The following is a 25,180-nucleotide window of genomic DNA, read 5'->3' on the forward strand; positions in this document are numbered from 1 at the left end:
TCTTAGCTAACTAGAAAGCCGCAGAACACACAAATGACAGTTCATTAACACTTCATTTTTGGGACAACTGAGCTGCTTTTTAAAATCTTTCATAGGCTGCTACTTAGATGTGCTCCAAAATAATGTCTGAATTTACTGCTTACCATCTTACAGTGAAGCTTAATTTTCATCGAAACACACCCAGAGAGAGAGCATCAGTTTTACTTTGAAGGGAAATTACAAGTAATGCATTACCAACTTCAGCTCTTGGTAAAGAGGTTCAAACTGGAAGATGAAATGCTATTTTTTAATAATGCTGGGAGTTAACAGGCAGTATAGAAAAAGAATCCTCTGTTACATAAAATCACCACTTGTTAACAGTAGTTTATGATGACAAGATTCTTGTGCTACATACACAGGAGCCAGAAATATTAGGATAGGTGTGACTCACACTCTGCTCCCAGACACTTGCCAATTTTGTTCCTTCAGGGTCCTAGACAAAAATAAGTAAATTAAATGGCAAATTGATGTTAGACTCGCATAACCTCTAGCTCCGGAACAAGTCAGGGTGAAAAGCCATAAGGGATATGTGATTCCTTTAATCTCATGCTATTCTTCCAATTTATTTTCTGAGCACTTTAGATTGCAATGTGATGCTCCTTGCAAAGCCTTTTCACAGGGCCTGGTACAGAGGAGCACTCACAGAACCTCAATTATATTAGACTATGTTTTGCTTATCTTTGATTCTGACTTTGGTATATTGTGATTTTTCAGATGAACTTAGAAGACAGAAAGGCAAACTTTAAAAATATTTTATGTGCAAAATATGATCTTCCTACAGTTATTTATGACTGCTTCCTTATTTTCCACTGCTTTGTAGAAGTATCTATTTGTGATTTTTATGCATTATTTTAAAAGTCCTTTAAATACTTTTGCTTGTTCTCTATTCCTCTCTTTTTCTCTCTCTCCCTCTGTTCATCCCCATTCACTTTATCCCAAGACACCTAATATTTAATCATTTGTGATTGCCTTTATAAATTACACTTATCATATCAATATTTCTCATTTGTCTTGCACATAAAAATAAAAGGAAAATTTCAAATCTTGATCTGCTTTGACCAAGGATACTGCTACATAGAACAAATTTTTAGGCAGTAGCACAGGAGCAAAGGGTATTCTCACCTTCTCTGCTAGTAGAATAAAAGAATCCTTGCCTTTAGTGCACCTCTACAACTCTCTGCAGTTCGCTTGAATTTAATCTGTATTGCAAATTTTTCCTGTTTGCTTTTTCAGCTACCAAAATCTTCTCTAACTGCTTGTTCAGAAACATGGAAAGTGTTTTAAACTTAAGGAGGTCGATGTCCTACCTTCACATGTGTACAAATTATCTAATGTAAAGGAGGCCACTTCCTGACTCCAGGAGAGGTGATTGCTTCTAGTCATAGTTGCTGTAACTGAGCTGAAAGTCCTACCAACCTAAAATATCCACTCTTTTAGGCACAACTCCTCGGCTTTTCTCACACTCAGTATGAAATTCTCACCTTCCTGTAGCTCCTACTCAACCTGGGTATGCAAATACTGGCCCCTGAAACCTCAGTTATGGTTCCCCCAGCTCTCAGCCTCAGACAATCACTGTTCCGCTTTCTGCCTCTATCAATTTAGCTGCCCCAGTTATCTCCTGTCTAGGACCTCACACAGTGTGCGATATTCTATGGTTGCCTGCTTTCATCTGTATGAAGTTTTCTACATTCACCACGATGTAATGTGAATCAGTCCTTGTTTCCTTTTATAACTATTATTCCACTGGAGAAGTACACACGGTTTTCTTTACCCATGTACCTATTGATGGATACTGGGACTTTTCCCAACTTTTGGCTACTGTGAATACTGTTCCGATGGACATTCCAGTACATGCCTGTGTATGAGGTCTGTCATTTGAAGGAGTCCACACTGGGGATGGAAATATTGAGTTATATATATTTTGCTAAAAATTTCCCCATAAATCATGGTACTATTTTTGAGTCACTCATAGAAAAATGAATGCACCTTGAGACCATAAGAGTAAGTGAAATAATTCATACACACAAGCTTAAATGTCACATGGTTTCCCCTACATGAGAAACTCTAAATATAAATCAAAAGCAAAACAAAAGAGAGACACAGAGAAAATGGCACTACTTAGCTTGTGGCTGGGGATTTAGCTCAGCGGCCTAAGTGCCTGCCCTGCAAGCAGGCAGTCGTGAGTTCGATCCCTGGTACCAATAAAAAGGAAAAAGACAAAAAAAAAATACACACAGATTAAATTTCTCCACACAGTTTCCAACACTATTTCCCCACATTATGGGTTAGTATATTAAAACAACACCAATGTCTGCAAGGTGCTCTTTCACTATGGCAATGTTTTGCATCCCCCCAGTTATGAGAGCAACTGCAAACTTTTTAATGGACTTGTTTCCATTCCTATTCTCTTTGAAGAAATGTCTATTTAAATCCTTCTTTTTCTTTACATGAGTTGTTTTCATTTTGTGTTTAAACTGTAAGAGTTGCCATTTGATGTACACTTTGCAAGCTTAAGAAAATCAGTTTATATGCTTTTCCGTTATTGCTTTTACCTTTCTATCATTTCTAAGAATCCACTCCCAAATAACAGAGCATAAAGATATCGAATTTTTCCTATTACAAGTTTTACAGTGTGAAGTTTTTCAGTTAGATCTCTGTTGTGTTTTGACCCATGTTGAGTAAATGCTAGAAATGTACAAGATACTAGAAAATAAATGAGCAGTTCATCGATAGGGTTTATAACTGCACATGTTTTTACTAACCTTAAATACGACTTCGAATTCTGGGAGCTTCTTGAGATTTGACCAGTTGGACAGCACACTGTACTAACTGAACAGCGGTTTGCCCTAAGGTTTTTGTCACTGTTGTCCTACTGAAGATGTTTTTCTCTCAAGTTAAAAAGAACACATAAATCAGTTACCTTAGATTCTCCCCACTAGTGCATACTAAATTACTAAATTAAATTGAAAGAAAATAAATTTTAACAACTATGAATCATGGAGAAACTTACTAGCATGGAGAAAGTTACTAGCAACCAAATTCTTAACTTTTACCTGTCTCTCTGATGATGTAAGAATCTCAATATGAAGATGAAAATGAATAACAAAACAAATACGAGAGACGCCATGTACATAGATGCCAGTTTTAACTGTAGAGGAAGCAGTAACTGACTAAGATGTCAGCAGACGGCAAGTGACTTTTGGAGGACAATAAAGGAGGGAGTAAATTCTCCCACAGAAACCACAGCCAGTCCTGTGCCCTCAGTGTCAAACGCGACGGGGTGTTAATCGGCACCATGGAGTTTAGTACAGGGGGCGGATGACAGCCAGTGACATGAGTGTTCTCCAAGGACGTCAGGACTTCGTTGGTGCATAACCTTAGTCCTAGGAAGCTGCACAGCACACAAAACCAGCTCACTAATACTTTCTCTGACGACTGAGTTGCTCTTAAAATTTTAAAAGGCTGCTATGTAACTGTGCTCCAAATCCATGTCTGGCTTTATTGCTTCATCACTAACCAGCATTTGACAAAGTTGTTCATAATAGAAGATGGGAAGCTAGTTCTCAATAATGCCCAGGGAAACACAGGCAACATGGAAAACAAAACATAAAAACTTGCCTTATTTTATTAACTCAATTGTTAATGCTAGTTAATTTTCACAAGACTCTTCTAGTACATATATATACTTGAACTGGATTGTGTATCCCAGGCTGCCCTCAAACTCATGGCGATCCTCCTGTCTCAGCCTACGACGTAGTGGGATACAGGCAAGAACCCACACTCACCTAGCAATGATTTTACAGAACCTTTTTTTGTTCCTGTTTTTGTTTTATTGCCATTTTCTGTACTTTTTTTTTTTTTCAGATCAATTTAGGTAAGACAACAGTAAATCTTAATGACATTTTATGTACAAAATATGTTCTTCCTATCTTTATTTATCCCTATTTCCTTGTTTCCATTCTGATTTCATTGTAAATATCTGTGATTTTTATGATCCCTCACTAATCAAAATCCCTTAACCAGTTCTGTTCCTTCTCATCCTCCTCTGACATCTCAACCACCTTCTTTTTCTTCTGTATTCTCCTCCAACCAATTAACTCTCCCTTTCCACATACTTTTCTCTTTACACATTGCACTACATTTTATCTGTGTCCAGGACATTAATAACAATTCCTTCTTAGGGCTCTTAGATGAATGAGCTTTTGGTAAGAGATTGAAACTTAAGGCACTTGCCTAGCACCTCATTCTGAGGGTAATTTAATAGCTGACCTTGGGTGGTTCCCTGAAAGAGAAGGCCGCCCACCCTCTCTGTTTGGAGGCTTAAACCACAGCAGGCTGCTCCCTGAGTGAGGGACCATGGCACAGGATTTCAGACTCTTCAGATACTTCTTAGAAATGATAGGAAGGTAAAAGCAATAACAGAAAAGCATATAAACTGATTTTCTTAATCTTACAGGATTTCAGTCTCCACCAATGTGAAAGCCTTTCTCCATTCAACTCATGATGGACACTGGGGTTCCACCAGATTGTGACCCCTGTGCACCCTCCCAAACAAGAGCATGTTTGAGCACCTGCTTTCAAATTTGAAGGAGCCTATGACAGGGAAGGGAATTGCGGGGTCACTGGTTTTCTTATTGAATATGTGCTGAAATGTATTCTGTTGAAATGGCTCTATTTTTGAGTCATTTGAAGAAAAACAGATGCAGCATGAGACCAAACTGTCAAGTGAATTAAACCCCACTCAGAAGCTAAAATATCATATGATTTCTCTCATATAAGAATCTTACTATGTATAAACAGTTCACAATGAAAGATAGACAATCAGAAAAGAGATAGGAAAACAACACTATTTAACTTTCTCAGTAAGGAAGTACAAAATATGAACTTGTTTACATTCTTATGAGACATTTGCATTTGTTTATTTGTCCATCAAAGCCTCCTTAGTGCCTGTGAGATGCTGCATTAGTGCTACAATTTGCTTCTTCATGGTCACAAGATACACTGGGCACCTTTGCAAGGGCCTGTCTCCATTTTTCCCTCTTCTTGGCAGACACATGCATTTTCTGTCCCTCTTATTGTTTTTAAAATGAATTTTTATTTTATTGTCCTTAAGCTGAAAGTGTACATTGTCATTTCCACACTTTTTAAATTATTACATTCATCAATTTGTCTTTTTTCTCTTTTGCCTCATTTTCATTTCTAATAATCTACTCCAAAATTAAAGGGCATCAAGAAATATCACAATGCATACTTTGAAGATGCTTATACTCCAAAGCTTTTTCAGTAAGATATTTGATCTACTATAGTTTCAGTTGTACTAAATATTTTCAATGAAGGAAAATACTAAAATATGAATGCGAGGCTCATTTATACAATGGAGATTTTTCTCTAGCTATGAATTTTTCTCAGAAATGAAGACATTTACGCAGACTTTAACTATTTGTACATTGCATCACGGTAATGAAAGTGTGTTCCTTTACACAAAGCATTTTAATCTAGTAAAATGATTTCTATGTAAAATTAAAAAATATACATACCTTGTAATCGCTACACTGGTATATATTTAAATAAACTATGTGACAATGAATTGAAATATTTAGAAATCATTACAGTACATTGATGAAAATAACTAGCAAAAAGAATTTTAAATTTCACTCTTTTTAACTTGAACTGATAATGTATTTCCTTTTGAAGATGAAAACAAACAGAATGAGAGTGAGTGGTCATAAGCACAAAAGGTAGCTGAAAAATGAGAGGAGACAGTAAATGAATGAGGTATCAGTACATAGCAGAGAAACTTTGAGGACCACAGCAGGAAACAGTAAATAAATTCTCCCATGGAAACCCATGGCAGGTTCTGCACTCATCTGTATAAAAGGCGATGTGGTGTTACTGTGTCAAGTGGTGTTTAGTCATGGGGCTAATCACAACCAGTGACATGAGTTTTCTCAAAGGACTTCACTGTGCGTAACCTTACTATTCAGGAAGCTGCATAGCACACAAATCACAGCACACTAATACTTCTTTGTAATGATTCACTTGCTCTGAAAATCTTCTCAGGCTCCTACTTATATGTGCTTCAAAATAATGTCTATCATTATAGCTAACCATTCTGCAGTGAACCTTAATGTTTATCAGGCCACAACCGCAGACTGAGGTTCTCTTGAAGGGAACATACGTCTAATTATTAATGCATCACCAACTCAGCTTAGGAAAGGCATGTCCATAATGGAAGATGAAAAGCTATATTTACATAAATTCGGAGTTATGCAGGTGCTATAGAAACATAATCTTCTGCTATATAGAATCATTACTTCACAATAGTAAATGATGACAAGATTCATCTACCATAAACAGAAAAAACAGAAATGTTAGTGGATGTGTCTGGTTCACACTCTACTCCCACAGACATATCAATGTCGTCACTGTTACTTTAGGGTCTCGGCCAAAATAAATAAATAAAATGGCAAATTGATGTCAGACTCCCTTTGCATAAATGTTTTACTCGGGAACAAGAAACTGTGAAAATTAACAAGAGTGTGTCCTTCCTCTAATCTTGTGGTACCCTTCAACATGTGCTGACTAATTTACTATCTGAGCATGGTAGATGGTAAACATGATGCCCTTTAAAGCATTTTCATAAAGCCTGGTACAGAGGAACATTCAAGAAATATCAATCACATTAGAATCACTTTGTTTTTTTGACTGTGATTTTTGTATGTTTTTATTTTCTCAAATCCACTCAGAAAAGAGAATGGTGAGTTTTAATAACATTTTATGTACAAAATACAACCTTCCTACAGGTATGTATGACTACTTTCTTACCTTTCTACTATTCATTACTACTTTATACGAGTATCAATTTGTAATTTTTATCTATTCGAATAACAAAAATCCTTTAAATTCTCTATCTATCTATCTTTCTGTTCTTCTCTAAAAGTTAAATCATTTTTCCCCACATCTATTATTTGATCATTTTTTAGTGCATTTATAAATTACCTCACTGATTTCAGCAATATTCTTCATTTGTTTTGCAAGTGTACTTAGAACAGAAAATGGTGATTTTCTAATCTTGATCTGCTCTCACAAGGATATTACTGATAGAGCCATAATTTTAGCAGTAACAAAGGTTTGAAGGATATCTTCATCTTCAAGGTTGAGAATAAACATTGCCTCTAGCACACTTCTACTCAGTTTGCATTTTTCTTTCATTTAATCTGTTTTCAAAATTTTTCTTGTTTGCTTTTCCAACTGCCAAGTTTTCCTGTAACTACTTTTTCAGGAAAATAAAAGATAGTTTAGACTTAAGTAGGTAGATATTTCAGCATCACATGTCTACAAATTATGGAACTTAAGCAAGGCCAGTTCTTGACTGTTTGAGTTGAGGCTGTCATATTTCACTTCATCATCGCTTGTACTGATTAGTTTCTTTAATTGAGGTAAATGCCATCGTGAGCTGAGACAGGCCCTCTACAGCACACGTTCAGTGACTTGCAGTACAATTCAGGCCTGTGCCACTCTCACCTGCTTGTAGCTCCCAGAGCTGCAGCCGGTGATCTCAGCACATCATGGGCAGTCAGCTTTGCTTCCACACACTCAACTCAGCCTTTGACAGTCACTATTCTGCTTTTTTGTCTATGGATTCATCTGCTCTGCTTACCTCACATCTAGGACACGACAGGGTATATGACATTTTGTGGCTGCCTACTTTCACCTGTATAGAATTTTGCATATTCAACACATTGTAATGTATGTCAGTACTCTATTTTTCTTTGTGAATAACACTCCACTGGAAGAGTCTGTGCAATCGTTCTAACCATTTACCTATGGACTTAGGGATTCTTCCCGTTTTGGGTTACTGTAAATACTGTTTTCTTGGACATTCCTATACAAGTACGTGCCTGAGGCTTGCTTTGTCATTTGAAGGAGTCTACACTGGGAATGGAAATGTTGGCGCATATAGATTTCACTAAAAATTTTCCCATAAAAATGCCACTATTTTTGAGTCTCCCAAAGACAAATAGATGCACCCTGAGACTGTAATGGTAAGTGACAAAATTCAGTTAAAATGTCACATGGTTTCTCATACATGTGAAAATTTCAGTGTATGCACAAAGAGCAAAAGAAAGGTAAACGATAGGAAAGAGACAGACAGAGAAAATAGCACTACTTCACTTTTCCACTAAGAATGTACACAATTTAAATTTCTGTACCGTTTCCAACACATCTTCCCCATTTTTTTGTTTATAAACCTCACTAGTGCGTGTGAGCAGTGCATCGTCACGGCCATGATCTGCATCTCTCTGTTCCACCCTGTGCCTTCAGGGTCCTGGCCAAAAAGAAATAAATACTACTGCAAATTGATGCAAGACTCACTTTGCATAAACTTCTAACTATGGACCAAGCAGCTAAGAAAAACAACAAGCAATGTGTCCTGCCTCTAATCTCATGTTAGTCGTCCAGGCATAGCTAATAATTATCTGCTGAGCACTGCAGATGGTAAACTTGGTGTTCCTTCCCAGGCGGTATCTTGGGGCCTGGTACAGGAGAGCACTCAATGAATATCAGGGATATTACAATCATTTTGTTGCTATTTGATTGTGAGTTGGGTATGTTTTTATTTTTCAGAACAACTCAGAACAGAGAAAGGTAAATTTTAATAATATTTTATGTACTAAATACAATCTCGCTACAGTTATGTGCAGTCATGTCCTAATTTCTCCACTCCTTCTTCATGCTTTTGAAAAAGGAACTATTTGTGATTTTGATACATTCTTTGTTTTAAAAATCCATCAAACATTTTGGCTCTCCCTATCTCACTCTGTCTCTATCACAACCTTTTCACTCTCTATCTTGATGTTCTGCGTCATCCGTTAATTTAGTTTTTCCAAAGAGTCCTAATTTTTAATAATTTGTGATTGCAATTATAAGTTATTTCACTGATTCCATCAATATTTCTCATTTGTTTTGCAGCAACACTTCAAATGGAACATGGTGAGTTTCAACTCTTGATCCACTTTGATTAAAGATATTAACAAATTTAACCAAATTGTAAGCAGTACCAAAGGAGCAAAAGGTATCCTAATCTTAAAAGGTCATAGAGTAAAAAAAGTAGTGTCTCTAGTGCACTTTTACTACTAATTTTCCACTTTGCTTAAATTTGATATATATTGAAGATTTCTCCTGTTTAATTTCAACTGCCGTTTTTCTCTAATTATTGTTCAGAAAAATGAAAGATATTTTAAATAAAAGTACACTGTTTTATCTTGATAAACATAAAAAGTAAGAAATGTATCCAAACCGGTTCTCCATTCCATGGAAGAATCACTCATTTCAGTTTAAGATCACTTCTATTGACTAGCTATGTTTAATGAGGTAAAATTCAGCGAGAACGAAAATGCTCCTGTGAAGTGTACATTCCAGTGACACTTTGCACATTCACAGTGCTGTGCAGCCCTTCACATACCTCCCAGAGAGTCAGCATGCAAAACTGATTTCAGCTCCCGAGAAGCCACTTGTGGTTGCTCTGATAACTGCTGTTCTGCTCTCTGTCTCTATGAATTTACTTACTCTGGTTTCCTCATTACTCTGTCAGTCTGTGAACATCTAAGTCAGCCTTCTGTCATGTGTACACAATTTTCCAAATTCATCAAATTGTAACATACATCAATACTTGCCATCTTGTCATGGCAGAGTACCATTCAGCATTACATCTGAGTCTGAATACCAGTCAACCACCTATGTGAAAGCCTTTCTCCATTAACCTCATGATGGACAGTGGGATTTCACCAGCTTGTGACCCCTGTGCACCATCCCACACAAGAGCATGTTTGAGCACCCGCTTGAAATCTGAAGGAGCGTATGACTGGGAATGGAATTGCTAGGTCATTGTGTTTCTTTTTAAATATGTGCTGAAATGTATCCTGTTGAAATGACTCTATTTTTGAGCCATTTGAAGAAAAACAGATGCACCTTGAGTCCAAACTGTCCTGTGAAGTAAAACTGGCTCAGAAGCTTAAATATCATGTGATTTCTCTCATATAAGAATCTAACTATGTATACACAGTTCTAAATGAAAGGTAGACAATCAGAAAAATCGAGATAGGAAAAAAGCACTATTTCACTTTCCCAGTAAGGAAGTAGAAAATATGAACTTTTTTACATTCTTAGAAGACTTTTACATGTGTGGTTGTCCATCAGAGCCACCTTACTACCAGTGAGATGCTGTATTATTGCTTCGATTTGCCACTGTAAGGTCACAAGAGACACCAGGCACCTTTGCATGGGCCTGTCTCCATTTTTCCCTTTTCTTGGCAGAAACATACATCTTCTGTCCCTCTTTTTATTTGTAAAATGAACAGTTATTTTATTGTCATTAAGCTGAAAATGTACATTGTCATTTACACACTTTGCATATTTTCATTACATTCAATTTTTCAGTTTGTCTTTTATTGCTTTTTGCCTCATTTTCATTTCTAAACATCCACTCCAAAATCAAAGGACATCAAGAAATATCACATTGCATATTTTGCAGATGTTTATACTCCAAAGCTCTTTCAGTAAGATATTTGATCTACTTTTTCTTCAGTTTAACTAAATACTTTCGATGAATGAAAATACTAAAAATATGAATGAGAGGCCCATTTACACAATGGAGATTTTTTCCTAGCCAGGAATTTTTTACAGAAATGTCATCATTTTCGGAGAACATTAACTACTTGCACATTGCAACATGGTAATGGAAGAGGGTTCCTTTACACAGAGTACTTTGGATGTAGTAAAAAGATTTGTCAGTAAAATTAAAAAATATACACAACTTATATTCTCTCCACTAGTATATATTTAAATAAACTATGAGAAAATGAAATATTTAGAACTCATTGTAGTACATTAATGAAAATAACTAGCAAATAGAATTTTAATTTTTACTCTTTTTAAATTTATCTGATAATATGAGAATTTCATTTTGAAGATGACAACAAACAAAGAGAATGAGAATGAGTGGAAATAAGCAGAAAAGGAGATGAAAAATTAGAGGAGACAGTAAATGAATGACGTATCAGTACATAGCAGAGAAACTTTTGAGGACCATAAAAGGAAAGAGTAAATTCTCCGATAAAAAGCCATGGCAGGTTCTGCACTCATCTGTGTAAAAGGCGATGTGGTGTTACTGTGTCCAGTGGAGTTTAGTCATGGAGCCAATCACAACCAGCGTCATGAGTTTTCTCACAGGACTTCACTGGTGTGTAACCTTACTACTCAGGAAGCTGCATAGCTCACAAATCACAGCACACTAATACTTCTTTGTAATGATTCACTTGCTCTAAAAAACTTTAACAGGCTGCTACTTAGATGTGCTTCAAAATAATGTCTGTCATTATAGCTCATCATCCTACAGTGAAGCTTAATGTTTATCAAGCGACAACCAGAGAAGGAGGGTGTCAAATGCTGTTGAAGGGAACTTACCTCTAAATATTAATGCATCACCAACTCAGCTTTTGAGACAGATGTTCATAATGGAAGATGAAAGACTATTTTAAATAAAGCTGATAGTTACACAGAAGCTATAGAGACATAATATATAAAATCATCACTTGACAATAGTAGCTGATGACAAGGTTTATCTACCATTAACAGAAGAAACAGAAATATTAGTGGATGTGTCTGGTTCACTCTTTACTCCCACAGACATATCGATGTCGTCACTGTTCCTTCAGGGTCTCGACCAAAATAAATAAATAAAATGGCAAATTGATGTCAGACTCCGTTTGCATACATTTTTAACTATGGAACAAGAAAGTAAGAAAAATAACCAAGACATGTGTTCTTCCTCTAATCTCATGGTACTGTTCCACATGTGCTTACTAATTTAGTTTCTGAGCATGGTAGATTGTAAACATGATGCGCTTTAAAGTGTTTCATAAAGCCTGGCGCAGAGGAGAATTCAAGAAATATCAGTGACCTTAGAATCACTTTGTTTGTTTGATTGTAAATTTTGTATGTCTTTATTTTCTCAGAGGAACTCAGCAGACAAAATGGTGAGTTTGAATAACATTTAATGTACAAAATACAATCTTCCTACTGTTCTGTGTCACTACTTCCTTATCTTTCTGCTTTTTGTTACTACTTTATACAAGTATCAATTTTTGATTTTTATCTATTCTAATAACAAAAATCGTTTAAATATTCTATCTATCTGTCCTTCAGTTCTTCTAAAAGTTAATTCACTTTTCCCCACATCTATTATTTTATCACTTTTGATATGCATTTATAAATTTCTTCACTGATTTCAGCAATATTCTTCATTTGTTTTGCAGGTGAATTTAGAATGGAAAATGGTGAGTTTCTCATATTTATCTGCGCTCACAAGTATATTACCGATACAGCCATATTTTTAGCAGTTAAGAAAGAGGTAAAGGATAACTTCATCTTCAAGATTTAGAATAAAGAAAACATTGCCTCTAGCACACTTCTAGTACTCAGTTTGCATTTTTCTTTCATTTAATCTGTTTCAAAATTTTTCCTGTTTGCTTTTTCAACTGCCAAGTTTTTCTGTACCTACTTGTTTGGGAAATTAAAAGATATTTTAAACTTATAAAGCTAGATATTTCACCATCACATGTGTACAGATTACATAACTAAAGATAGGCCATTTCTTGACTGTCTGATTTGACACTGTATTATTTCATTTCATGATGGCTTGTACTGATCAGGTGCTTTAATTGAACTAAGTCGTGATGAGCTGAGACAGCCCCACTACAGCGCCCATTCAGTGACTTCCTGTACACGCCAGGGCTGTGCCACTCTCAGCTGCTTGTAGCTCCCAGTGCTGCAGCCGGTGCACTCAGGGCACCATGAGCAGTCAGCTCTGCGTCCACACACTCAGCCTTTGATTGTCCCTGTTCTGCTTTTTATCTATTTATTCATCTACTCTGCTTATCTCATATCTACAACACTACAGGGCATGTGACATTTTGTGGCTGCCCAGTTTCAAGTGTATATACTTTTCCACATGTTGTATTGTGTGTCAGTACTTTAGTTTTCTTTGTGACTAACACTCCACTCGATGACTATGCACAGTCTTTATTAATTATTAAACTATGGACTTAGGCATTCTATCAGATTTCAGTTACTGGGAATACTCTTTTCATGTACATTGCTGTATAAGTGAACCTAAAGCAGTCCTTCCACCTCTTCCTTCCAAGTAGTAGCTGATGAAAAGGTTTATCTACCACAAACAGGAAAAACAGAAATATTACTGGATGTGTCTGGTTCACTCTTTACTCCCACAGACATATCGATGTCATCACTGTTCCTTCAGGGTCTCGACCAAAACAATAAAATGGTAAATTGATGTCAGACTCCATTTGCATATATTTTTAACTATGGAACAAGAAAGTAAGAAAAATAACAAGACGTGTGTTCTTCCTATAATCTCATGGTACTGTTCCACATGTGCTTACTAATTTAGTTTCTGAGCATGGTAGATTGTAAACATGATGCCCTTTAAAGCATTTTCATAAAGCCTGGTACAGAGGAACATTGAAGAAATATCAATCACATTAGAATCACTTTGTTTTTTTGACTGTGATTTTTTGTTTTTATTTTCTCAAATCCACTCAGAAAAAAGAATGGTGAGTTTTAATAACATTTTATGTACAAAATACAACCTTCCTACAGGTGTGTATGACTACTTTCTTATCTTTCTACTATTCATTATTACTTTATACGAGTATGAATTTATAATTTTTATCTATTCTAATAACAAAAATCCTTTACATTCTCTATCTATCTATCTTTCTGTTCTTCTCTAAAAGGTAATTCACTTTTCCCCACATCTATTATTTGATCATTTTTGATATGCATTTATAAATTTCTTCACTAATTTCAGCAATATTCTTCATGTGTTTGGAAGTGAACTTAGAATGGAAAACAGTGAGTTTCTAATACTGATCTACTCTCACAGCCACATTTTTGGCAGTAAGAAAGAGGTAAAGGATAACTTCATGTTCAAGGTTTAGAATAAAGAAAACATTGCCTCTAGCACACTTCTAGTACTCAGTTTGCATTTTTCTTTCATTTAATCTGTTTTCAAAATTTTTCCTGTTTGCTTTTTCACTGCCGTGTTTTTCTGTACCTACTTGTTCAGAAAACTAAAAGATATTTTAGACTTAAATAGGTAGATATTTCACCATCACATATTCACAAATTATGGGGATTAAGAAAGGCCAGATCTTGACTGTCTGTGTTGATGCTGTCTTATTTCATTTCATGATTGCTTGCACTGATTAGTTGCTTGAATTGAAGTAAAAGCCATGGTGAGCTGAAACAGCCCTTCTACAGCACACATTCAGTGACTTCCAGTAAATGCCAGGGCTGCGCCACTCTCATCTGCTTGTAGCTCCCAGCACTGCAGCTGGTGCACTCAGGGCACCATGAGCAGTCAGCTCTGCTTCCCCACACTCAGCCTTTGAGAATCCCTGTCTGCTTTTTCTGTATTGATTTATCTGCTCTGCTTACCTCATATCTACAATGCTACAGGGTATGTGACATTTTGTGGCTGCCTACTTTCACCTGTATAGACTTTTCCACATTCGACAAGTTGTAATGTGAGTCAGTGCTTTATTTTTCTTTGTGACTAACACTCCACTGGATGACTATGCACACTCTTTATTAATCATTAAACTATGGACTTAGGGATTCTTCCAGATTTGGGCTTTGAATACTGTTTTCATGGACATTGCTGTACAAGTAGACCTAAGGCAGTCCTTTCACCTCTGCATTCCAAACGGTGAAATTACAGGCTTGTGCCAACTCACCAATCTATCAATGATTTATACTATATTTTATTCTCCTTTTGTTTCCTTGTAATTCTTCTATATTTATTTCACAGATCAATTTAAGAAAAAGGATAATAAACTTTAATATCATTTTATGTACAAAATGTGATCTTCTTATCTTTATTTATACCTACTTGATTTTTGCATTCCTCCTTTCTCCTTATGACAAATATCTCTGCAATTTTTTTGGTTACTCACTAATTAAAATTCAATCCTGTTCTCCTCCTCCTCCTCTGCCATCACCACTTCTTCCTTCCATTTTTCTTCTCTTTTTTTCCTTGTCTTCTCCAAACAGTTAATTAACCTTTTACATGCACCTTTTCATTTCTGTATTGCACTACATTTTAGCTGTGTCCAGGACATTAAAAATAACTCCTTCTTTAGGCTCTCAGATGAATGAGCTTTTGGTAAGAGATTGAAACTCATGGCACTTCCCATGCCCAGAACTCATTCTGAGAGTAATTTAAGAACTGTCCTTGTGTGATTCTGTGGGGAGAAGGCCACCCTCTCTGCCTGGGGGCTGAAACCACAGCCCCTGCTCCCTGAGTGAAGGACCATGGCGCAAGGTTTCAGTCTCCACTTTAGAGTTTAACAGACCTGCACACCAGTGCTCTCCTCTCCATTCTACAGGGGGAGGAGCAACACCGCACATGATCTAGGTAGCACTCAACTGAGTAGTTGGCTTAATGTCTTAGCAAATGCCTAATTTATGGAAAACAATGAAAAACTGTAACTAGAGTTGCACAGGTGGGATATGACAGGGCAACACCATAAATATCAGTGTTCTAATTTAAGGTAAAAAAAATACTTCATGGGAGAATTTGATCATTCACTCTTTGGATTTCAGCTGGAAAATTATCCCTATGTAGCTGTGCTATAGTTTTTCTTTCCTTCTCTTTGTTCAATAAGTGTTCTAAGTAAAAACAGTGATTTAAATATCCATACTAAACTAACCCATGTAATTATACATAATCCTTCCAAACAAGAATTTTCCTTATTCTGTGATGTTAAAACTGACTTTTTACATTTATTTTTCAGAAAAGCTGCAAAAGGAAATTGGTAATTGTATTCTTCCAATTAAACCATTTCTAAATTTCTCCCATCTCTGTAGGAATCCCCTGCTTCACTTCATCCTTCACCTTTATGCTTACCGAAATGCCATTTAAAATTCCAATTTGCCACCCTGTAATATATAAATGGTTAGAAATAAGGTGTCTACTTACCTTGATTAACTCTTGTGATTCTGCTTGATTGCTTACCCATAAAAAAGTTTCAGAAAGGAGCATGACTTGGCTGGTATGACTCTAACAATGACTGTGATGAGCTCCTCAGAAGAATGCATGTCTCTTTTCTCTAGCTCTGTCTCTTTAAGAGGCTCAGACTTATGTGCTCATCTCCTTTCAGATGACAGGAAAGCTCAGTTCGAGAATGGTAAGTAGCTCAGAAGTTCTCGCACTGTTTAAGTGCCATGAATAATAAAACACCTTACCCTCTCCAAACCTGATTTTGCAGAAAATCAGGCCTAATATAATATTGCCTATATTCACTCTGTTGGAGTAAAGAATATTTAATCTATTTTTTCTAATTGCAATATTTTAATGGAAAAGTATTTTTCTTTCATATTTTGTAAGTTTTTCTTCCTTTCTATGCCTATTACCACTGATTTCTTTGTTTAAATTTTTATCTCAATCTCTGTTCTCTTCCTGTTATTCTTCCTAATTGCTGGCTTTTCAGTTTTATGTCTCCCTCTGTCCCTCCCTTCCTGCTGTTTTTTCCATCTTTTTCTTCTAACATTTCTTTTTATCTTCTTTCCATGTATTTTTCCATTCTCCCTCCCTTCCATCATTTCTCAAACTATCCATGCTGCTTTTCATGTGCACTCATTTTTCTTACTTTCCTAGTTTTTAGCTTAAATTTCTATAGATCCTCATATGCCTATCAATACTTACTTTTCTTTCACAAAAAGGACATTTTTAAGTTGAGAAAAGAAGTCATTTTGAGGAACAATAAGTACATACAGATAAAAACAGAGGTGAATACTTAAAGAACACGAAAGATTGAAAAAAAAGGACCAACACTCATTCATGATAAAATCCCTACAGAAAATCTGAATTAATGGTCTTTATCTCAATCTGATAAAAACATCTAATACAAACCAACAGTAAACAACATACTACATGGACAAGAACAGATAGCTTCTACTGTAAAATCAGGAACAAGACATGGATGTCCACTATCACCACTCCTATTCAATATGGTTCTGGAAGCAGAATAAGAAAGAGAATAAGAGAGAAATAAAAGGAATAAGGTTTGGAAAGAAAACATTAAATTGTCATTTTTTGTAGATGGAATGATACTCTACATAGAAGATTCCAAACTCTCCACCAAAATTTCTAGATTTAATAACTAAATTTAATAGTATAGCTAAATACAAAGTCAACACTCAACAATCAATAGCATTTCATTACAAAAACAGCAAACCCACTAAGAGAGAAACTAGGCAACTTGCACACTTAAGAAAAGCATCCAAAACAATGAAACATTTGGGAATTAATGTATACATTGAAAATTATGAAAAATGAAATACTTAGGAATCTATCAAAGGAAAGAAATGATCTATACCTTAAAGAATTATAGTTCTCTGAAAAAAAGAGGTTGAAGAGGATATCAGAAAGTAGAAAGATATCCCTTGCTCATGGATACAAAGAACCAATATAATGAAAATGGCTGCACTCCCAAAACTGTTATAAAGATTTAATACAATCACAATCAAAACACCACTACCTATATCTCACAGAACTAGGAAAAACTTTCCTAAAATTCACTTGGAATCAGAAAACACCTAGAATAGCAGAACAAATTCAGGGAAACAAAGGCAAGGCCAGAGGCATTGCAACTCATGACTTGAAATTATACTATAAAACTACTGTGATAAAATCAGCATGGTACTGGCAAAAAAACAGACCTGAGGTTCAGAGTAAAGATTAGAACATGTAGACACAACTACACACACACTTAGCTGCCTTATCTTTGACTAAGGAAGCAAACATGTTCACTGGAAGAAACAGAGCCTGTTTAATAAGTGGTGCCTGCAAAACTGACTCTCTACATGCCAAACGTTAAAACTAGACCCATGTCTATCACCATGCACCAAACTAAATTCAAAATGGATCAAAGACTCTGAATATTAAAACAAAAACACTAAATATACTGAAGAGCAAGTATTAAAGGCATTTAAGTATTAAGATTTAAGAGAAAGCTTAAAGACATAAGTATAAGCAGAGAGTTCATGAACAAAACCCAAACTGCACAGGAAACACTTCAAAGTATAAACAACTGTGATCTCATCTCCTTAAAAAGATTTTGTGTATCAAAAGAAATCATCAACAGAATGAAAAGACAATCCAAAGAATGGGGGAAAATTTAGCCAATTGTCCCTCAGACAATGGATTACAATCTAGAACATATAAAGAACTGAAAAAAATATGACCTCCAACCAATTTTAAAAACTAATCCAAAACTGGGCATCTGAGACAAATATACATTTCTCAGGTGAAGAAATACCAATAACAAATAAATACATGAAAAAATATTGAACACCATTGGTCATTCAAGAGATGCAAATTAAAGCAACACTGAGATTCCGTCTCACCTCAGAAAGAAGAACTATTATCAAGAAATCAAGCAATAACAAATGCTGGTGGGATTGTGGGGCAAAAAGAATTCTTCTCCACTGTGGTGGGAGTATAAACCAGTGCAACCACTGTGGAAATCACTGTGAAGATTCCTCAAAAAACTAGGATTGGAGGTCCCATTCAACACATTCCCCTTCTGTGTATCTTCTCAGGAGAATTAAAAAATGTACCACAACAATATATGTGCACCCATTTTTATAACAGCACAATTTGTAATATCCAACTTTTCGAAACCGAAATACTCACCAACCAAGAAAAAGATGAAAAAATGTGGTCTTTTTATACAATAGAGTACTACTCAGCCATAAAGAAGGATAAACTAGAGACTTTTATAGATTAAAGGATGCAATTTGAGACCATACTTGTAAGTGAAATCAGACTCACGTGTAAACATCATATTTTCTCCCTGGTTTGACAGGCTAGAAGAGGAATAAGGTCTAAATAGTTATTGTAAAATGGGAAGAAATTGTTCTCAAAGAAATAGGAACTAGGATGGGAGAAAGAAGAAAGGAAGGAAGGGAAAAGGGAAAATGTAAGTCAGTACTATTAGTGTCTCTTAGTTCACTGAAAATGAAGATTTGTGTTAGTATCATTTGGAGAATTTTTATGCCCATATCTTGTACTCTGAGTAACTACTTTAAAGATAAAAATACTTAATGCATCAACTATTGTTATTTTCCTATTTTTTGATATGAAATTTTTGTTTTACTTTTTTACATAAAGTAAAATTTTAAAAAGAAGATTAATGATATTTTACCATTTTTCACACTTGCAGGCTGGCAGCAATCATTTTTGTTCCCTGGTGAGTGACTCTGATAATTATCCTGGGTCCAAAGACACATAATTAAGCTCCTGAATTATGTAAGACAGCGTACTACCAACCACAGAGACAGGTATAGAGTACTTACCTTCTGTTCCACGAAAACCTTAGCAAGTATGATAACTTTTTAAATATTTGGGGGATTTTTCTCACCTGTGCCTCATAAGACACTCAAAAGTTAACAATTTTGTTCAGTCCATTCAATCTACCTTCTCTATACATCCAACAGGAATTTACTTTTATTCCCTACTTAAAGGTATGATTGCCACCATACCTTTCTTATTTCAGTGTTAGTTCTTTAACACTATTTATGATTTCTGCTTTGAGGTCTTTGTTTGTTAACCCCAACTCTGAGTTCCCTCACAAACAGCTACTACTGATGCTTCTCTTCCTGGGTATTTTTCATGCTTTCCTGTCCTGTGCATGCCTTATACTGTGTGGTTGTCAATTAGCTAATAAATACTATAGATAATGTTACAGGAAGTCTAGATTCAAATTTTGTTCCTCCACTTGCTGTTGCTATTGATGCTTTTAGTTTGTTTCATGACTTTCCAAGTCTAAATTCACAGTCTGTCCCTCCCTTAATGTGGAGCTGCAGTCTCTACTCTGTGACCTTTTTCAACTGGCCTTCTAAAACTCATCCCTGGGTTAGCAAGTGGTGAGAATAAAAGATTGTGGTTCAGCACTTTTGTCCACTATGATTTCATCCCTGGTTTAGGAAACTGTGTTTTTTGGGACATTCATTCAAACTTCAGGCTGTTATTTAGAATGCCTCACACTCCACTATTTACATACTCAGTCTCATATTCCGCAAGGGATTGTTAAATAGACATAAACTTCTTCTCATACTGAATATACATGCAAACGTGAGCATTTGGAGCCTTCCAGAGGACTACTCATATATCAAAGCTCACCAAGGTGCACTGTGATGGTTCCATAGAACCCTGGATTACTGGCCAGTCATTTGCCTGGCCCTGTACAAAACAGGACAGTAGCTAGAAAGAGGACCTGCCTCGATTGTTTGAAATTATTCCTAGATGGCCCCGTTCTTGTGCTATTGCTTTTGACACATTCCTGGGGCATCTGTTTTTCAGTGTTCTGGCTATAACCCAGTGTAAGCCCATTAGCATCTACACTAATGGAACTCATGGTTTGTAATCACCTGGTAGAATTAACACCACTCAAAGGGCCTATAGGAAGAGCTGCCATCAAAAGTAGCAAGATATTCTGTGAAGGGTTATAGTTTTTCCTATATAAGTGCTTCTGAGTTTGCTGTGTGCCTTTGCAAATTTCCAGAACAATGACACACTCATTTTTTTAATAAATAATTTTTAGTTTTGGAGGAGATTTGCCAAGCTAACTCACTTGGATCAAGATTTTGTAGGTATCTCACACATTTCCTTCTAGTTAGTTCCATGTGTGACACTCAAAGTACAGTAGACAAATTTGTCTCACTGATTTATATTCCTGCATACCGCTCTTTATGGCTGTTCTTTTATGACTTCTATTTGAAATAACTGTGAAGTCTATCATCTTAATTTGTTTTATTCTCTAAGTTACTATATTCATTAAGGAAATTACAGCATTCTTTACTGCATTGTTAATCTTTCTCATTGTCATTGATATACAAATCAATTATGGTTGGCATAAATTTTCTACAAAGGACCAGATAATGCATACCTTAAGGCTTATGTGCTGCACTGTCCATGTCACAACTGTTCAGTTCCGTCCTCGTAGCATGAAAACAGCCATGGTCACAATGTGAATGAATGGTTTTGACTGTGTTCTAGTAACATGGTGTTTACAAAAACATGTTGGGCTGATGTTGGCTCCTTGTTCATAGTATAACTCCTTAAAATTCAACTTTTCTAAAGCCTGAAAATCATTCCATTTGAGAGGTGCAGCCTTTATTTTATATCTTTAACAGGTATATAATTTTGTCATAAGTAATATACTTTGAGTGGTGTACCATTAATACCTACAGTGAATGCTGTCATTCCACTTGCTAATGCTTCCCCATGCAGAGCTTCTAAGCTGCTTGCACAATCACTGCCTGTGATGAGCCATGACAGGATTCCCTCAAGTCTCTTTTTAGATCAACAATGTGACATTGCCACATGATCTGCTTTCCAAATAATGTACAGAGTTTTAACCAAATTTCCATGCTGCCTGTCAGGGACGATTGTATATGCAGACAGATTCTCTGCTTTTCTACTCCTGTTGCCTAAACTCAACCAAGACTACAAATTGGAAGCAATCAATACAGGACTTCATTGTAAGCCTGCATATCTAAATTGTGTAACATTATTCATTATGATTTTTGTAAAACAGGAACTGCCCTTCCTCAGTAAGGAGTTAAGCACAGTTGTCAGGCTCTATTGTATAGTATTCTTCGCTCATGCAAATTATGATCTGAATATACCTGGTTGGGCATCTCTCCTGGAAACTCTCTTCAGAATTGTGCTTTTAATAAAATAGGAGTCATCAGCTGGGGATGTAGCTCAGCGGCAAAGTACTGGCCTGGCAAGCACAAGGTCGTGAGTTTGATCCCAGGTACCAAAAATTTTTTAAATACTAGAAGTCATGAATTTTCTACTCTTCTATACTCTCCACTTTATAGTCTAACCTGCCAAAGGGTAATAAACTGCTCTAATAATAGCAAAAATGAAAAATTTACCTGAAGTACTTTACTCTGAAGTGTAGGGATGGTACGGTGACTGCTGTGCTTAGTTCATTGGCCACAGTTCAGATACATTCTTCCACCTAAAGAGAATAGGATGCTGATGGAGAACATGTGGTTTTCTTGTTTCTAAAGAAGAGAATAACTGTATCCTACCAGACACCTCAAGTCTACATCATAGGAGGTGTGAATTAGACCTATTAATTTCTATAGGCCTATTTAATGATGAAGAGTAGAAAACTTATTTTAAACAAAAGATACAGAATAAGAGACATTACCAAGAAAAATAATGAAAGGCAAATATTAAAAAGAAAAACATTATATCTTGTGTCCAGAAATTCAAAAGCAAGTTCTAATAATATAATTTATGCTCTTTTCAGACTGGAGGAAAAAATACTACCAACCTGGTGAGTCTGACCACTCAAGAGTGACTACACTCCTCAGGCTCTGCACAGTCTCGGGGGAGCTCTAAGTGGGGAGACAGATGACAGAAGGCTTGGGACAGTATATTCTCCTCACTGCTCCCAGACATCTCAGGCTTCAAAGCCATCCTAAGTAGAAAATCACTAAAGTCTTCTCAGACATTAAAAGGTTGGTCTCCTTTGCAGTGACTGTGACTCTGGACCCGGACACAGCCCATCCTGCCCTCATCTTGTCTGAAGAAAGACGACGAGTAGCCATGGGGGAGAAATGTCTAGATCTTCCTAAGAGCCAGCTGAGATTTGAATCCCTTCCCTGCGTGCTGGGTCAACAGTCCTTCAGCTCAGAGAGGCACTTCTGGGAGGTGAAGGTCGACAGCAGTACAGCCTGGGACCTGGGAATCTGTCGGAGTAACGTGATGTGTACAGAGAGGACTTACATAAAACCTGAGGACGGTTTCTGGGCCATTAGGTTTTATAACGATGAGTACTGGGCACTCACCTCTCCAGAGACTCAACTCACTGTAAAACAGCCCCCTCGCATGGTCTGCATTTTCTTAGACTACGAGGATAGATGTGTCTCCTTCTATAACATGACAGATAACAGCCACATCCACACCTTTTCTCAAGGTGATTTTTATGGATCCCTGAAACCTTTCTTCAGGCTTTGGTCCAAAGATTCAGGACATCTGGACATCTGTCCACTCCCTAAGGAGCCGGAAGTGGCACAGCTTGATGACAACCCTAACTCTCCTCCCACTGACATTGTGCACACATAATATCCCCTAAAGATTAGTGAGGGCTGAAGAATTGGTCATGGCATGGCTCTCCTATACTAGAGCACATTGTTTTTCTCTGTCTTTTCCACTGTTCTTCAAATCATCTAATTCCCTCATTAATTATTTTTAAATAGTATGTGGCAGTATAAGGAAATATGTTGCTTATGCTCTGATAAAGGATATGTATATGCATGTAAATGAACACAAGCACATTCACTTATTATAACTCAACTGATACTACGTTTTCAGAGAAATATGCATTGCCTCTCCAGTGTCAATTTCTTGATATTTTACAAAATAATAAAATAAATTAATTTTTATTGTACACTTTAAGTTTCGTGCTCTGTTGATTTGTTTTGTTTTGTTTTTGATTTTGATATTTTGGTACCAGAGATCACACTACCTAATGCTTGCCAGGCAGGTGCTTATGCACCTGAGCTAAATCCCCAACTGTGCTCTGTTTTTAAAACAACACACATAAAAATGAAATTAGGATGCTTTAAGTAAGTAAATGGCTGAAGTGTTCTCAGTTGTCCAACATAGTATAACATTCAAGGGAAAACAAATGTTTGCAAAATGATGCTTCAGATTCCTGCCTGTGAAATTAACCTATATTTTAATCTTTCATTGTTACCCTCTTCTTTACCTTCTGAGATATTCTTTCCTGCATGTTTTAACCACCATTTATTTTACGGGGGTATTTTATTAATACATATGTGACAATACTGTATTTAACACCCAGCCTATGACTTTAATGAGTGTTTAGATTCCTATACCCACTATGCACAAGATATGTAACAGTTTTGTTACACAAATAAAATTTGTCAAGCAATCTCTTGGCAAACAGAGTCTCACACAAACCTAATATGGATACAATTGATCAAGTTTATTCTCCCATTCTTTTGCATTTCCTGTGATATCCTTTAAGTTTTCATTGAGAGAGAAATTAGGGCAACAATATCCTTCACATCCAAAAAAACGGAATACCTAGGAATCAACCTAACAAGAGATGCAAAAGACATCTACATTGAAAACTATAGTACTCTGAAAAAGGAAATTTGAACAGGGTATCAGAAAGTGGAAAGATATCCCTTGCTCTTGAGTAGAAAAAATCAAAATATTGAAAATGGCCATATTTTCAAAACTGCTATAAAGGTTTAATGCAATTCAATTTAGAATTCCAATAACAATTCCATTTGGAATTTCAATAACATATCTCACAGAATTATAGAAAACATTCCTAAAATTCATTTGGAACCAGAAAAGACCTAGAAAAGCAAAAGCAGTCCTGGGCAACAAATGCAAGGCAGGGAGCATCACAATCCCTGACTTGAAATTATATTACAAAGATACTGTGATAAGTGTGCTATAGGCCAACAAACAGACCCAAAGATGAATGCAACAGACTGAAAGATGTAGAAACAACTCCAGACAAACTAAGCTACCTTATCTTTGACAAATGTGCCAAATGCATTCATTGGGAGAAAGATGGCTTCTTTCATAAATGGTGGAAAACTGTGAAAGATTAAAATTTGAGCCATAGCTTTCACCATGCACTAAACTAAATTTGAAATGGATCAAAGATCTTAATATTAAACCAGAAACATTAAATCTGCTGGAAGAAAGAGTAGGTAAAACTTTTGAAGGCATTAATGTAGGCAAAGACTTTGTGAATAAAATCCCGATCACACAGGAACTGCCACAAATAATCAACAAATTGGATCTCACCCTACTAAAAAGCTTTTGCACAAGAGAAACCACCAACAAAGTGAAGAGAAAACACAATGTAGCAAAAAATATTTACCAGCTGTTCCTCAGCAAAGGAGTACTACAGGGAACATGTGAAGAACTCAAAAAATATGAACTCCCAAATTTAAAGACCCAGTCCAAAAATGGGCATCTAAGATG

General features: G+C 36.1%; 1 protein-coding gene across 6 annotated transcripts in view; it reads left to right on the forward strand.

The window, feature by feature from the left end:
• The window catches only part of LOC106028489 (butyrophilin subfamily 1 member A1-like), a 47,778-nt gene extending 24,173 nt beyond the window's left edge, over window positions 1–23,605 (forward strand). For 2 of the 6 annotated variants that reach the window (XM_063239113.1, XM_063239114.1), the window contains 10 exons: window positions 8,668–8,688; window positions 9,013–9,033; window positions 12,057–12,077; window positions 12,357–12,377; window positions 15,918–15,938; window positions 16,284–16,310; window positions 19,350–19,376; window positions 21,873–21,947; window positions 22,455–22,481; window positions 22,683–23,605. In XM_063239113.1, coding sequence (XP_063095183.1) covers window positions 8,668–8,688; window positions 9,013–9,033; window positions 12,057–12,077; window positions 12,357–12,377; window positions 15,918–15,938; window positions 16,284–16,310; window positions 19,350–19,376; window positions 21,873–21,947; window positions 22,455–22,481; window positions 22,683–23,272 — 851 coding nt within the window. In that variant the 3' untranslated portion in view covers window positions 23,273–23,605. The remainder of the gene's footprint in view (window positions 1–8,667; window positions 8,689–9,012; window positions 9,034–12,056; window positions 12,078–12,356; window positions 12,378–15,917; window positions 15,939–16,283; window positions 16,311–19,349; window positions 19,377–21,872; window positions 21,948–22,454; window positions 22,482–22,682) is intronic. The other 4 variants (XM_063239117.1, XM_063239115.1, XM_063239118.1 and 1 more) reach the window with 4 other exon arrangements.
• Window positions 23,606–25,180: the final 1,575 nt, after the last annotated feature.

The sequence above is a fragment of the Cavia porcellus genome, unplaced genomic scaffold (genome assembly GCF_034190915.1).
Source record: "Cavia porcellus strain 051 isolate PalLab524CR breed Dunkin Hartley unplaced genomic scaffold, mCavPor4.1 scaffold_28, whole genome shotgun sequence".
NCBI classification, from domain to species: domain Eukaryota; kingdom Metazoa; phylum Chordata; class Mammalia; order Rodentia; family Caviidae; genus Cavia; species Cavia porcellus.